The sequence below is a fragment of the Nelumbo lutea genome, chromosome 5 (assembly GCF_056320005.1).
Source record: "Nelumbo lutea isolate HS-2025 chromosome 5, American lotus-T2T, whole genome shotgun sequence".
NCBI classification, from domain to species: Eukaryota; Viridiplantae; Streptophyta; class Magnoliopsida; order Proteales; family Nelumbonaceae; genus Nelumbo; species Nelumbo lutea.
In genome coordinates, this window is record NC_142688.1 from 16,783,191 (window position 1) to 16,799,880 (window position 16,690).

A 16,690-nucleotide genomic window follows, 5' to 3' on the forward strand; every position below is an offset into this window, starting at 1 on the left:
TTCCCATCAAAGCACACCAGTCAATTTGGCTTAGCACAATCACTAACGATTGGCTGGATACTGAGATCTAGTCAACTCAATACAATTGGGTGATCCAAATTGATAACCGAACAAGAAAAAGATTTAGTAAATGGAAATATATACAGTGACACGACAACATGGTGGCAATAAATTAACTTGTAACCCAGATCACCGCTATGCGTAACAAATTTTGCAGTTACCCAGCTTCAGCTTTTAGACAACTTAATGGAACACAACAGTAAACTTCAGGCTTTCTCCAAAGTTGCGCCATACAATTTAGAAAAGCTTTGATATAACACCGCAGGAGGTCCAAAACGCCACTGAAGCGGCTCTAAATAGTGCTGGATTTTGATATATCCTATGCAACCAAAGATTCAAAAAGAAAGGCACAGAGGTCAGTAAACCTGCATGATATAAAGTGCTGCAAACTTGGATGAAGCCATGAGGTTGTGTCTGCATATATGTTGCAAAGATTTCAGGCACAGTTATAATGAAGACAAAATGCGCAAGTTAAAGTCATGGGGATCTGATGAAGCACTTGGCTTGCACTATTAAATTCAAACATTATTAAAATAAGAAAAAATATATATCTCCAGGACTGAAATCTACACAATTAAATATGCACGTTTGATAGATGACAAGCAGTCTAGCACTAGCACCAAAAATGCCCCGTCTTCTTTTACGATTTCCCCCCTTTCTTTTGGCTTCCTTCAGGTAGGATGATGTTGAATGATTCACCGGGTAAAGCTTAGCCCTTCCACCAAAATTGAATGAAAATTCATTCATTTCAAATAGGATATGTACACAATAAAAAACGGGTCATTAGGCCCATTACCCAATGTTGGTCCCAGCTTTCTGGGGTTTTGGGATGGATAGACTGGATACAGTCCTAACCTTTAGCATTTTTTTGGACATAGTGCCCTGCTCACAGACTTTAAACCTGCGTTACCCCTTTTTTATCAAAGAACCTGCGTTATCATTACACCAAGTAATGGCCCCTAGAGAGTAAACAATACCTTGGATAAAATGTTGCGTTCAGCCTCTAGAGGCTGACCACTATCCACTAACTTGCCTGCCTAATAACAGCCTTGGCAGACTACTTTCTAAGATTCCTCAACAATAGCAGCCTTAATGAATGAGATAACTTTATACAGCAACAACATTTTTGCAAAAATGGAAAGATAACATACTACTTAAGACTTCTCAACAATGAATTACCATAAATATCCTTAAAATCCAATTAAGGCACTCAATCAATTATACAAAAGAACAGCAAATTACAATCAGTTCAGTTCGTTCACAAGACCAGCCACAACATCTAGTCTAGGGCTGATTTGAACTAAATAAATCAATTATACAAGTACATAAAATGAACTAAATGCAACTTACCCAATGGCAGTTGCACCCCAAGATGCTACATTATAAATAACTTTGCTTCCATCCCATGCCTTTCGAAGCTTCCCCTTTTTCTTTTTCACAGAGAATGTTTTACTCAGGGCTGAAGAGAAAAACAAGACAATGTCAGAATTTTTTTCCAGTATAATGCAAAACCAACTAGTATTAGATGTATGAAAATTTGAATAACAGTAACAAACTCCATTGGCATTTAACTCTTCCTTGGGTAATCATCACAAACATTCTGGAAAGAAGAAAATCAAATTAACCTTCTTGGAGTTGATTTGGAGTCAAATCCTGCAAAACAAACACAGTATATCAAGTCTCACACTATCAATCTTCTCCAACAGGAAAACTAGACCAAAAACCTTAGTTTGTATTTCCCAGCCTCCAAACCAACTTTAGTTCAAGAGATTGATAGCAGATTATATTAATCAAAAAGCAGATGTTTAATATAAAAGGGAAGCCCAGTTCACGAGGCTCCTGCCAATGCGGGGTCTGGGAAGGGACAGATGTACACAGCCTTACCCCTGTGCACATACAGAGAGGTTGCTTCCAAGATTTGAACCCTGATCACCCAGGTCGCAGTGGAACAACCCAACCGTTGCATCATGGCTCACCCTCAGATGTTTAATATCCAAACATCAAATTTTGTTGCTAACAGCCCATTTATTGAACCTCACAAAATGGAGGACTGAAGCTTGGGTGAAAAGGGCAAGTAACAAGGCAAAAAATATATAGTTTATGTTAGTTTTTTGTTCATAATACTTTTCCGTTAGAGTTCTGTGGTTTGAACTTCTAATGCTTACTCTTAACAAGGATATGGTGCACCAATGAAACTACAATTTAAAGAAGAATTACACAGATCCTCAAACTATGAAAATGATCCACAATATTGTACAAAAGAGGTAGACAAGCTTCACCCTTAGGAAACCATGTTAATAAAATATCAATTGTAAAAAATAAAAGAAATATAATATACATAAAAATATGTATAATGTGTGTACAAGTATATGTATGTCAAAGGTACAGTCTAATGGCAAAGGGAATTAGAAAGCAGAAGCATCTGAACTTCTTCCTGCACACCTAAACCAATCCCACAACAAATTCCACCAGACCAAGAATATCCCTATAATGCAATTCTCCAATCTTTGAGGGATATTTTCCTTTACCTCCTCTGTAAGTATGATCTCGGTAATTATTAGTGAGAGTAGAAACCTTTCCATCACAGTATAGATAGTGGTGTCATGTAATTTGGAGGAAACAGTTTCTCATCTTGAGGTGCTTCAACAATCCAGACAAGAAGCCCCTAAAAGGTGCTGAAGGAGGGAAATTGGTACAGAGTGGACTGGGCAGGAACAAAGGAATATCTGAATAGGTTTATAAGTTGGGAAGAAGGCTGTGACAGATTTTGTGGTAGGAGAGGAATTAGAAAAGGTGTACCCTGGAAGGTTTGAGAATAGGGAATGAAGTTTTCACCGAGGGGGCTGGAGAATGGTTGGTGAAGCAAAATGTATCACCTGAGGAGAGATACTGCATTAGAAAAATCATACACTACTTCCATTTCTACCTCTAGCATTTTTAATAAAATTTTTGTTTTTAAATTCTTTTTTCATTAATAGTTTTCTTCTGTTAAAGATATAAAACATAAATGGCCCTTACATCCAGACACATAGATTACTGGATATGTTAATATTTAACGATTGCATATATATCCTAGTAGCATCCTTAATAACATCACATGAATCCATCCAGGTAGACAAACTAATATGTGATGATTTTCATAGCAGGAAAAACCTCCAATTCTAAGCAGCTAAGTTGTAAACTCAAAACAAATAAGTGTGCACATAAAGAAAGAGAAGTATGAAGCATGTTGCTAGACAATAATACTAAAGGATTAGTCACTTCCAATGATATCCAACCAATCATAAAGATAGCTAGATGTCAATTCAAATACAATGGACAAAATTGCAATCCTTTTACTATTTACAATATGAACTCAAACAAATATTTAAAAGAAACTCTACCAAGAACAAAAGAAGAACCTTCACATACTTTAGTTTGTTTTAGAGACAACAAATATGCAGCCATGAAACATGCAATGCCCTCTACAATATCTTCTTGCCTAACAAGAACATAACCTTCGTGTTCCAATTCAATATCTCCATTAACATTTCCACCTTCCCATAGATCATTTTCACTGACCAGATCCCAAGAGTTACCTTCTTCTGTAACAATACAAATAGAGCCCTTTTAGCACTTACCACTAATAATAGATCATAAAATAGTGCAACAGAAAAGCAGCACAACATAGTTATCCAAAATACTCAAGTCATTCAAATGTGAACATGGACATAGAAAGTTTACATATTTTCCAGTTAGATATCTTCTGAAGAAAAGGGGTATATAATTAAAATTCCATAATCTAGCATACCAGGGAATAAACCATTCTTAGATGCATACCAGCCATATTTTGTGGAACTTGGGCATTTTCCAGCTTTTCAAGGAAGTTTGGGGAGTCAAGTCTAGATTTCAGAAGATCACATAGCTGCATATGAAGAAGAAAGAATCTTAATTTTCAATTTTAAATCAGTAACCATTTGAAACAAACTACTAACAGAAGCATAACAGATACCATTAGTATGAATATATTGCTTCAGTGGAATGCCTAAAAATGATGAGAAAAATATTATAACCATTCATAATCACACCATTAAATAAAAGCTATATGATTCTTAACATATCTCTGCCTTCTGATTATTCAACACCAACTCTGATTAAACATGCTCAACAAAACTATTTCCTTGTCCCTAATGCTGACATTGGATGCAACGCTTAAATTTAAGAGCCTATCCTCATACCATACATGATAGACCATGACAGAAGGGAGTCCAATCTTCAAACTCTTATGGCACAAATTACACCATATAGCGCTGAAGTGTTATCTCAATAAAACCCAATTGGGAAATTTAATAATGCCTTCAAAAATGATGGTTGTCACTTGTCAAACATATACACTATGCATGATTCAATCTCTGACAAGATGGTGTCAAAGGGCATGGCAACCAAGAAAGGCCATACACAATTCTAGAGACTAAGGACCAAGAAGAAATAATGACCCCAACTGAAGGAATGCTGCCCAGCCGGAGCTAAAATAGAGCTAAAAATTTCCCACATTGACCAAATAAAGAAGCAACTAACAAAAGGATGTTAAACATTTCCCCTGATTGAGATGATTCGAAGTAAGAACTTTATCGAGGAAGACCAGCCACATAAATGTTTCAGTCTTAGGAATTTATGCGTGATATGCTCATTATTTCTCCATAGCCATCACGCCGTATTTATTTAGAAGCAACCAAATCCACATCATCCTGAGAACGACTAACTAGTAACTAGCAAATGGCAATAAATACTGGAGTTGTTTCAAAATGCTTGAGACACTTCTTAGTACAATTACTACACAGAAAAATATTCATTGACATGTATAGGAAAACAAACGAACTTAATTACTCTACATGATAGCTTGAAACGTTATTTTACAAGAACTCCTGCCAAACAACAATGACATCCAAGTATAACCGAATTTTCTGAGAGTGAAGACTCATATTCATAGATTTAAAGATATTGAACAGCAGGATCAGTAGAAAATTTCCCGAAATTGATTCTTTCTACAGCTGACTGGATAAGCATCCAAAAGATGCAAATTCCGTGCTAATTCGCCTAAAACAAATCAAATGAACTTACATGTAATCGGGTGAATGAAGTTACGCGCCATGAAACCCTAGACTCGACCCACACATAAGTCGATAGAAATGACCAACAATAAACAAAAGATAACTGTTAATTGCAACCATACCTCAGCCGTTTCAGAATCACCACACTGAGACGAAGATTCCTCATCCGTCTCCTCCTCCAATTCAACGCCTATATCTTCATCGCCGGCGTTCTTCAGTAATTCAAGAGCTCTCTGACATTGATCGAGCACAGTTTGCAAGGTTTGCCTCTTCACGCGAATTTGCTCTCTATCCCTCGTTCTAGAGCCTTCAATCGCCAAAGGTTTCGAACCAGAAACCTCGACCTCCATGACCGAAATAGAAAATTATACAGTCTCCCTTGATTATCAACACCAAGCCCTTCACACAACTCAATTACGAAAAAATCTTATCTGACATAATCTCTCTCTCTCTCTCTCCCCTTCCTTCTTTCTCTGGGGTTGTCTCTGCGTCTGTCTCCTCGATGACTGCGTTTGTTTTTGTTCTCCTCTCGCTTCAGCAGCTTCCTCCAACATTCGATTCGATGACCATTCGCCGAACCAGGTCGACGAGAGATAAAAACTAAAAACTTGAAAGATTTATAATCCAAGTAACCATAATACCATATAATATTGCGTATATGATTTTGTGGATTAGCTAACATAACTTTTCTGAGCTTCTGAATTAAGCTATGCTTTATCTACCGTCGGATTGGATTTAGAGATCCATCTCAGAGTAAGATCATCTGAATATTCCAATTCAACGCCATCAAGTAAACCTTCACCTGTTTGTTTTTTACAATGTTGACCCATCCTTCCCTTTATGGTCAGTCGTGCAAGGCGCGACGTCCCATTACCGATGCCTTTTCCCTGGTAAACAGAACTTCATCTTCATGCTTCGGCGACAATATTGAACGGTTGCACAAGCCGTCGTCGTTCGTACTTCGTACTCCGTTAACGACCCTGGATTATGAGAGAATATCGAAATTACCCCTTCCTCTTTTTTAACATGATGAAATTGGACGAACAGGATGGACTTGTTCAGTATAAATGGAAGCCCTAGGTCAAAGTTCAATTTGATCAACGAGTCATGGCCGTTCAATCAAAGATGTCACCTTGATTGATCAATATACACTGGTGGGTCCCAGCATATAATTGCGAGACGAGTGGGCCATGCATGGTGTGTAGGGCAGTAAGATCAGAATCAAAGAAGGTAACTGGTGAGGGGTTGCTAAAAACAAAGAGAACAAGTGGTCCTTTTAGTGTGATCAAAGGAATGCCATGGGCTCATCGCCATGGGCCTATCACGTATTTCATTCAGTTGTAGGCCCACTCCTTCACTGACATGTTGCACACTTGCATGAGTGAAACATGGGCAATACAATTGGAAATTTGGAAATTTTGGAATTGGACTCCAGTGTTTTTCTTTTTTTTCTCTTTTGATAAAGAAGACTCAGAATCAGTTTTCATTCCTTAGATTAATTGGTCCAATCAGGGACATTATTCTTAACAACAGATAAGAACAAATAATAATAATAATAATAATAATAGATGTAGATTGCTACTAAATGTATCAATCAATTTATGAAACGCTTGGATTATTCTCCAAAACAGTGGAATTCATGAAAAAACACACTACAAAACAAAAGAGTTGTACAAACTCGTCGTTGGACTGATAGTTTCTGAAATCTGACGAACAGTTGTATTTATTGTATATATTTGTTTTTTTTCATTTATTTTAGCTGTGTATTTATACATAAATTGATTTAAAAATCATTTATTTCTTTTCATTTTTCTGGTATAACATTACTTTCCACTTTCCAGATACCAGAGTGAAATCATCCCACAGGCCAAGTAAATGCAGGGATGGCGAGTGGTGTGGTGGGCCCTGTAACAAACTGATCTGATTAATAATTTAGTATAGGTTGTGTGTTTGGTTTGAAAGAAAATGAATGACTTTCCCTTCCTTTTTCTTTCAAACCAAACACAGCCATAAGGTTTTGGTGGTGCTGCCTTTCATGGGTTGGGTGGAGTAGAGTGCAAAGCCAATAGAATCAACCAACTTAAGGCTATTTTTTACTTCATAAAGCAATATTGAAGTTATTTCTAGTTCATTTCGTTGAATATAATGCTTAATATTCAGATTTTTTTTTATTTAATTCATTAATATGTATGAATCAAATCAATACCAATCTTTCAATTCGATGAAAAGATTATACTTGAATTCAAATTTTAATGTGATTGAATTTAAATCAATCATGTATGATCTGAATCAGACCCATTGAATTGATTCCATCAAAAAAATAATAATTCAGACCCATTGACAGCCTAATTTAAGCCTCCTAAGTCCTAATCACAGCATATCTGCTTCTGGCCCGAGAGCATTCCAATATTCCATTCATATGATGCATGTCGTCTGGTAAAAGACTATTGCATCTGAACCGTGATCCAATTGAACCTCACAATTCTACCAAATTAATTTGAGTTATAAGACATTCTTGTTTTGATTTGATATTATTTTCTTTTTGGCGCCAAGCACATAGTACACATTACAATGAAATCAAGGGTGGGGATAAGTTAGGATTATGGTTATAATCAAACCAGGATTATGGTTACAATTAAACAAATATAGTTTGGTCTCAAATTCAATTAGGCTCGGTTTAAGTTTGATTCTAATCAAGTTTAAATCTTTAAAGTAAGCTTGGTTAGTTATTTAAATCCGAGTTCGACTAATAAAATGTTCAGCTTGAAAGCTCATTAACATGGCTCGAGTAATATATACATAAAAACATATTTTATAATATATATTATAAAAATATATTTTTATGTAAAATACATTTTTATATTCTATATATAATATAAAAAATATAGTATATATTATAATATATATTTATAAAATATAAATATGTATTTATTTTCTGAGCTTTCGAACTCCAACTTAATAACATTTTAGCTTGACCAAGCCAAGCATAGATAAGTTCAGTCTGACTCTGCTTGGTTGCACCCCTAGTCAGGATGCATGTGATACCCACTGGTCATGCTACACAGAGCTCGTGGGTTATTGACATTGTTGGTTGTCAATTTTTAAAAATAGGGTTTTGAAATAATTTAAATAAAAATGAGTTGAAAAAATTAAAGTGGAGTAATTTCAGAAAAGGGGTATACATTCCTTATCATTGGTAAATCATTGGTAAAGGAGAAAAAAAAAAAGGAAAAGGTTAAAAATACACATGTTAAATGTTAAAGATTTTACCAAAAGAAAATGACAAAAGGGTCTTTCCTTGATACCAGAAACATTTACAACCAATCAACCGATATTATAAAAGTCTTAACCAATCTAATTTCATGGGATACATCCAATTTGTGATAAAAAGGGATATGCTCCTTATTATTGGTAGAAGAAGAAGGTGGTTTAAAATAGACATGTTAAATGTTAGAAAATTTTACCAAAAGAAACTGACAAAAAGGTTCTACCATGATAATAGAAAGATTTACAATCAATCAAAGTGGTAACCAATTAGGTGACATTCATCAAAGATACAATAGGGTTTTGATTGGTCAGAGTTCTTCTTATATCATACCTAGTTGGCATCAAAGATTAACCCATGATAAAAACACTTTAATGTGGCCTTTTAGTCTAGATTATAAAAAATATGGAATGGTCTGAACTTAATGCCAAAATGTTAAAAAAAAGATAGATTTATTAAATCACCCCAATTGTTTTTGACAATTGACTCACTGTATCCTTGATGTTAGCATCCGTTAATGTTCCATCAAAATTAGTGCACATGTGGCACCATGTGAATTATAAAATTTTTTAAAGCCCAATATTACCCCGTCCCTATTCTATAAACCAAGTAAAAATCATCAGCCATAAACAGGACTACTATGTTGGTTTACAGATCTGACGTTTCAAAGAATGGAGGAGATACACCGAATAGAGAGAGGGTCTCTGAGAAATGGAGAATGGCCACCAAGAAAATCTTCGATCTTTGGTACCGTATGTTGGATTTGAGGGTTTAACCTAGCGAGCATGGACGTATCAGCTTCTTCTTCTTCTTCTTCTTCTGTGTATGACATCATTCTCACCGAATACTTGCTCGATACTCTGAGAGTCAAATAGAAACTCAAGAGTCGTTACTGACTAATGTCTGCAAACAAGGTTGGTCTAGTCTAAAATAGAGACAACTAGGGCACTATGTTGCAACAGTGGTAACAATGAGAGAGAGAGAGAGAGGTTGAGATGAAGGTTCGATTGGAAGAAAGTGCAATCGAGCAAGCGAGGTCTTGTTCATTGTTGTAGGAAAAAAGAACAAAAAGGTGGGGTTTCCAAGAGAAAGATTTAAATTAAACGGTTGAAAGTAGGGGTGTCCATAAGAAACCGAAAAACTAGTTCAAACCAAAGAAATTGATATGAAAAGTCCAGTTAACCGAATTGGTCGGTTCGGTTTCAATTTGGTTTTTTAAAAAAACCGAAGGATCGGTTCGGTTTTCGATTAACCTATAAAAAAACCGGCGATTAACTGAACTGACCGGTTTTTATGTATTATATATTTTTATTTCATTTTAATATGTTTCCCCACCCCAGTGCCCCTCTCTCTCGGCCCAAGCCCAAAAAAAAAGTGTATTTTTTCATTCATTTGGACCCCAAAACAAAACCCCTCTTGAATTCTTTCTTCTTGTTTGAAGTTTGAACGGCATAAGCCACTCACCAGAAACCCTAGTAGCAAGTAAGTCCTCGCTCCTCTCCCATCGTCATCGTTGTCGCCTCTTCTTTCATCTCCTTCATCGCCATCGTCCAGTCCGCCAGTTATCTATTTCTTCCCCATCGCCATCACCTCTACCCTTTTCTAGTCTTCTTTCTTTTCATCAAGCATGACTGAACCATTTCTCCTCTCTAGTCATCGGTTCTATTTCTCCCCTGACGCCATCACCGTCGTCTAGTTCTCTTTCTCCCCCATTCTTCTCATTCTCTTAATCTGAATCTTTGGGCTTTGTTTTTCTTCTCCCTTCAGCAGTGGTAGACTTGCAGGTAAATGATTTTTTTAATTAAAATAATTGATATAAAATTTGTTTAAAACATGAGTGTCTCTTATTTGAATGTCGAATGATGCCTATTCGGCTTGAATCACGTTTTTTTCTTTTGTTATTTTTCTCATTTTAGATAGAAAACATTTTTTTAATAAAAATGAAAAAAAAAAATCGAAGACCAATTAATTGTTGAACCGATTAATCGCTTGTTTTGGTTCAGATTGATACAAAAACTAGTGATACAGTTCGGTTTGCAAAATATGCCCATGGTTCAGTAACCGAACTGTGGACGCCCCTAGTTGAGAGGTAGGGTTTAGTGCAAAAGTAATCTATTTAATATTAAAAGTGGAGTAGTTGAAGAGAGATGTGATTGTGATCTTGGTGAAGTTGTTTTGTCTTTATTCTGTTTCCTTTGTTTTTTTTTTCTTTTTTTTTTATTAGGTGCTATGCTCCATTAATAACTTCCACTTGACCCCTTTTTTCTTCCCAAAGTGTTGGTTGTGGGATTTGATTCCACGTCAATGCTGGAACAAACCAGCTAACACACCAACGAGCCAGCCCTCGGTTGGTGTCTTTTTTCCTATTTCCATGTATCTCAATTCTCACTACTAATGGAAATTAACCATTAGAGATTTGGAGTGTGGCACCACATGTTTATAGCTTAGAGTTAGGTGAATCTAAAGTAGAACTGTTAAACTTGTTGATTTTCTTTGTTCTTCATAGATATAATTATTTTTTTCATTTTCTAAATGTTTTTCTTTTACAATCTGAAACATAACTGTTTGCTAACATGGGCAGTTTATCAAAAGCCTTCTCCATGGTTGAAAGATTGGACTTTGGAGACAAATTGAAGTTGGAATCACCCAAGGAATGGAGAGCAAGAAAGGAAGAATAGTGGAGGGAAATTTTGACATTTTGTTTCTTTCCGTTAGCACTTATCAACTATGACGGTGTTTGGAAGCGTTGGCGTTTTCTGGGACCGATTTTAAAGAAAAAACGCCCATGCTTCCAAGACCCATTTTTCACAAAAAAAAAAAAAAAAAAAAACACTTTTGCCACGTAGGCAGTGAGCAACACTATGTTGTTTGGCAAGGTGATTTTCATCATTGTTTTTCATGTATGTGCTAACAGGTAAGTACCACATAGGATACACATCAGCCAACCATTGGGGGAAACGGTTCACCAATTGGTGTTTCATGCATTGGTGGGGTCCCGATTTACGAGGCATGCTCGATTTTTCAATAAACGCATGAACCAAACATTCATATATATGGGCGTTTGTTGAAATGCCTATGTGGATTCGACGTGGCACCATTTTTATGAAAAATGGCCACAGTTCCAAACATCCCCTATGTTAATTGTTAGAAACAATAGAAGTACCTTAAGACATATAAACAGTAAGAGTATTGTTAATCAATTAACTAAACCATAAAGGTAGTTTAAGAAATTTGCCATTAACAAAATGTTCGGCTCTAATATGGAGAAAATATGTAATCAATTAATCTATACTATATATTAGGGCTGTTCATAAGAATGCCCAACCCGACCAAACCGACCAACCCAGACCGACCCAACCCGAGTCGAGCGGGTTTCATCAGTACCTGTCGGTTTTGGGTTGGGCAAATATATAAACCGATATATCGGGTCGGTTTTGGTTTTATTGTGTAAAAACTGAAACCAACCCGACCCGAACTGAACTAGTCTTCTACTAGTTCGGTAGTTCCTAGTTTGAGTAGTTTCCTACTTAACTATAACTAGTCTTCTACTATAACCATAAGGCCCATTAGTCAATTACAATTAGAATAGGCAATCTATCATAGTTTCTAACTTTCTATAATCTTTTACACCAAATAGGCAACCCATTAGGCAATTACAATTAGAATTCAATTAGGTGTCCTTTTGTATAGAAGCAAAACCAAAACCAACCCAACTCGACTCAAACCGACCAGGTCGGTTTGGCCTATCAGTGGGTCGGTTTCGGGTCGGGTGGGAAAATCCCAATAAACCAACCCAACCTGACCCGTGAACACCCCTACTATATATAAAAGTGTGAAACTTTTCTTGGACTAAAATTATCCTCTATTTTTTTTGTTTGAGAAAGGGTATAAAAGTCATTTTATTATAGCTTTAATGTCAACTTTAATAGCTACTATAATGATCATATTTGTAATCTGTGTATTTAATCAATTTCTAATTGTAAGGGTTGAAAATATAACTTCAATTATTACTTTCACCTTATTTAATCCCCTCTCATTAAGTCTTATACTTAAAGTTATTAACTCCCATTTTATCTTATTAAATTCTATATTTAAGTTATTTTTCACCAATAAATGTTATAGTTAGATCTATGTCAATATTTTTAACAATGTAAACCCATATATTTTAGAACTAGCTAAAAAACAAAAATATTATTTATCCAAGCAATGACTAAGCAATTCAACCATTCGAATCAAAGTGATAAACATGTGGTCATAGTTAGGTAACAAAATTTATAACATAAAAATAAATATAGAAAATTACAAAAAATGTAAAAAAAATTTACACATTTATGATACTTTTATTAGCCAAATAAAAAAAAAGTGTAATAAAAAGAATTATCTTTATTGATAATAAAAATGAAGTTATTTTACTATTTGGCAAAGATAAATAGTTCAACTTCTGGGTCAAATGTATTAACATTTAATGTCATAAATAAATGATAAAAATTAATAAAATATAAAAATACAAAAATGAAAAAAATACGTAAATGTTGCCAAAAAAACATTCAGTCACAAGTATAATATTAATTAATTATCACATTAAACAAAAAGTAAGTGTGACATATCAAAATTATTTTTACACAGAAAATAAAACAAATATAGAAAAATTGAACACATCTATAATTCTATATTATACTACTATTAAAAAGATAAATAAGATTGTGGAACTTTCTTTTGGATAAAATCAATGTTTTAAAAACCAACCAAAAAAATGGAACCGCTTTGGCTTCCGGTTTCTAAGTCAACGGTTTAACTGTCGCCACAACACCGCCGGTTGCCCTCTTATTACATCTCTCCCTTCTTTCTAAATCTTTCTCAAATCTCAAATCATTTGATTCATTTGTGTATCTGAGATTTTAATATAAGATCAGTGTTTGATCTCTCATCTCTTGCATCAAATCTTCAACTTCGTCGATAGAGTTGCATTTTTTTTGTTATAACTTAAAAAGAATCACATAAATGGGGAAACTTAAAATCAAAATGGAATAACTAAAAAACCTAAGTAATTTTGGCCATTGGGAATAATCAAACAAGACTTTGAGATATGAAAGTTTTTTTGTCTTTTTTTTTTTATAGTTTCTATTTTAAAATAAAAAAAATGGAATTAGTTTGAAAGCAACCCGAGAATCGTTAATCGGGTTGAATGTTTTAACAGTTAAACTGTCTGGATCAATAGTTTTTGACCATTTCAACAGTTTTTTTTTCTCTTTCTTTTTTTTTTTATAAAATGATAGTTCATGGCCAAAATAGAACCGATGACTTGACCATTTCCTAGGCCAAAAATGGTTTTACCATCCAATATGGTCAGATTTTGAAAACATTGACTAAAATACTCATTTTTAAATTTAGTCCCTATTTAATTATAAGGTTTTAATTGTCAATTGAACTACTGCTTTCACCTCATTTAATCCCCTCTATTTAAATCTTACATTTTTTGATAAATAAACAAAAGAAAAAAAAAGATCTATACTATATATAAAAGTGTGGATGCAAAGTGGAAGTTTTTTTTAACCAGATTAACTTCTATTTATTTGTTTGATAAAGGGGGTGGAAGTCATTTTATTACAATTTTAATGCCAACTTTTGATGACTACTAAAATTCCCATATTTTTTCTATTTATTACATCTCTAATTGTAAGCATTGAGAATGTAACTCTTATTATTACTTTTCACCTCATTTAATCCTCTTTCATTAAGTAATACTTAAATGTATTAACTCCTATTTTATCTTATTAAATCCTAATTAGATCCATGTCAATATATTTAACAATATAAACCCATATATTTTAAAACTAGCTAAAAAACAAAAATATTCTTTATCCAAGTGATGGTTAAGTAATTCAACCATTCGAATCAAATTGACAAACCTATGAAGTCATAGTTAAGTAATAAAATTTGTAAAAAGAAATAAATATACAAAATTACAAAAGTGTAGAAAAAATAGACACATTTATGATACTTTTATTAATCAAATTAAAAAAAAAAAACAAGTGTAACAAAAATAATTAGTTTTATTGATAATGAAAATGAAATACATACTTTAGAACTGACCAAAAATGAAATTCTTTTATTATTTGGCAATGATCAATAGTTAAACTTTTAGGTCAAATGTATTAACATTTAATATAATAAATAAATAATAAAATTTGATAAAATAAAAATAAAAATACATAAATTATGCAAAAAAAAATTTCAGGCACATGTATAATATTAATTAACTATCATATTAAACAAAACGTAAGTGTTGACATATTGGAATTATTTTTACACAAAAAATATAGAAAAACTGAATACATCTATAATTCTATATTTACACTATTATTAAAACTATAAATAAGATTGTGGAACTTTCTTTTAACTAAAATACTCATTTTTGAATTTAGTCCATATTTAATTGTGAGGTTTATATTGTAAATTTAACTAATATTTTTCATATCATTCAATTCACTCTATTTAAATCTTACATTTTTTGATAAATAAACAGGAAAACACCAAAAAGATAATATATTATAAAAATAATAATATAACCATTCAATTCCCTCTATTTAAATTGCAATATGAATTTGATTAATAATAAAAAACAAAAAGCATATAAAAATAAAATAAAAATACATATTTATAGAATTTTTTTGATATATTATTAATATCATTATCAAATACTTATTAGTCACTATCTAAGTGGTAACCAATCAAATGGTATTGTTATTTATCAAAATTCACAGTAAGGAGTTGATTGGTAAAGCTCTTCCGGTATTCTATTCTTTCTAGCAACATAGATTTAAAAGAAAAAAAAAAGGAATATATGGGGGTGCCCAAAAGCATCAATACATTTGTTTTGATTTGTTTTTGAAATTATCACATCAACTAAAAAATCAAAGAAAAAAAGACAGCAAAAAAGAAGCTCTGGAGCTGTATATATATATATATATATATATTTGATCCAAGTAATATAGATGCTTTATGATTCAAAGAATATGGAAAAGAAAACAGAGGTTTAAGAATACATTTTCCGTTTCGTGTTTCAAAACAAAAAAGTAAATTGACATTTCTTATTGTGTATTTGTGGAGCTAGACAAAAAAATAAATGCACAATCAATAACACGTGTTTCTGTATTTTTATTTAAGAATCAATTTGTAGTTAAACCGGATGATCTCTAATTCTCTATTGATTTTGTTTTTTTGAATCCTTAAGCAATGAAGCTTCCTTTTCTCCATAAAAATTATTTAATTCATTTTTTAAACTCACAACCAAAAAAAAATCACATCAGAGACACAACTTCCTAAATCATCCAAAGAATGAAAAAAACCGGTATTGGAGAACAGGGATGATGGTATTGTTATGGATCCCTCGTAACTTGTCGTCATATCGTGTAGCGGATCTTGAAGATCAGGATCCAATACCAGACGGATCCGCCCAAGATAGGACCTACATAAATAAATAAATAAATAAAATCAGCTAGATATCATTCATGCATCAGTTGCAGGGTTCCAAACAGTTTAAATGAAGAATTTGTCTACAGTTATCTAAATGGTCCACCCAACGTATATTGAAAAGCGGGTTCTGGGCAGCTGATTGGTCATGGTCCCATAGTGGTAACGGATCCTGTGTCTCCGGACCCTAGTTTCTGTTCTGCCTTGCCTTGTGAATCTAAAATGATGTGTTTTGTGAGATCCGATCTGCTACTCACACTGAGGGCGCCTCACACGGATCTTACCTGCACATCTCACTATGCATCTAGGAACATCTCCTGCTAATAATAATGTACAACTACAAGAAATGTTCCCAATGCATGGTGGGAGATATGCCTCTGAGGTCAGTGTGAAATGCCATGTGTGAGGAGCAGATCCCAATTCGTGTTTTGTTTGGTTTAACCCATCAATTTGGGCTGTTAGTTCCTAATCTAGACCTACCATTGAGAAACCGGATTGAGTCAATGCAAAGTCCATTTGAACAACCATTATAATCTTGCATTGGGAATATCTCCCACGAAATAAAGAACAAAAGTACAAAGATATTCTTGATGCAAAGCTGTAAAGGTTATTCGATCACTGTTCGAACAGACTCTGCACTGATTGAAGCCGATCTCCACCATTGAGGGGTGTCAATTGGAACGATTTGGTCTAATCCAAATCGCTTCAATATGAATCCATTACAAATGGACCAGGTCCAATTCTTTTGGATTAATCTAATTTAATGTCCAGACCGTTTAATATGTTCAAAATTGGTTTTAAT

At 33.7% G+C, this 16,690-nt stretch overlaps 1 protein-coding gene across 1 annotated transcript; it reads right to left on the reverse strand.

The window, feature by feature from the left end:
- On the reverse strand, positions 1–6,054 carry LOC148850636 (uncharacterized). The gene is made up of 6 exons (XM_088944615.1): positions 5,273–6,054; positions 3,880–3,964; positions 3,472–3,644; positions 1,686–1,713; positions 1,411–1,519; positions 1–379 (listed from the first exon to the last, which is right to left on the reverse strand). The coding sequence occupies exons 1-6, from the start codon at positions 5,498–5,500 to the stop codon at positions 298–300; spliced, it is 705 nt and encodes a 234-aa protein (XP_088800741.1). The 5' UTR covers positions 5,501–6,054; the 3' UTR covers positions 1–297.
- Between the last annotated feature and the right edge of the window lie 10,636 nt (positions 6,055–16,690).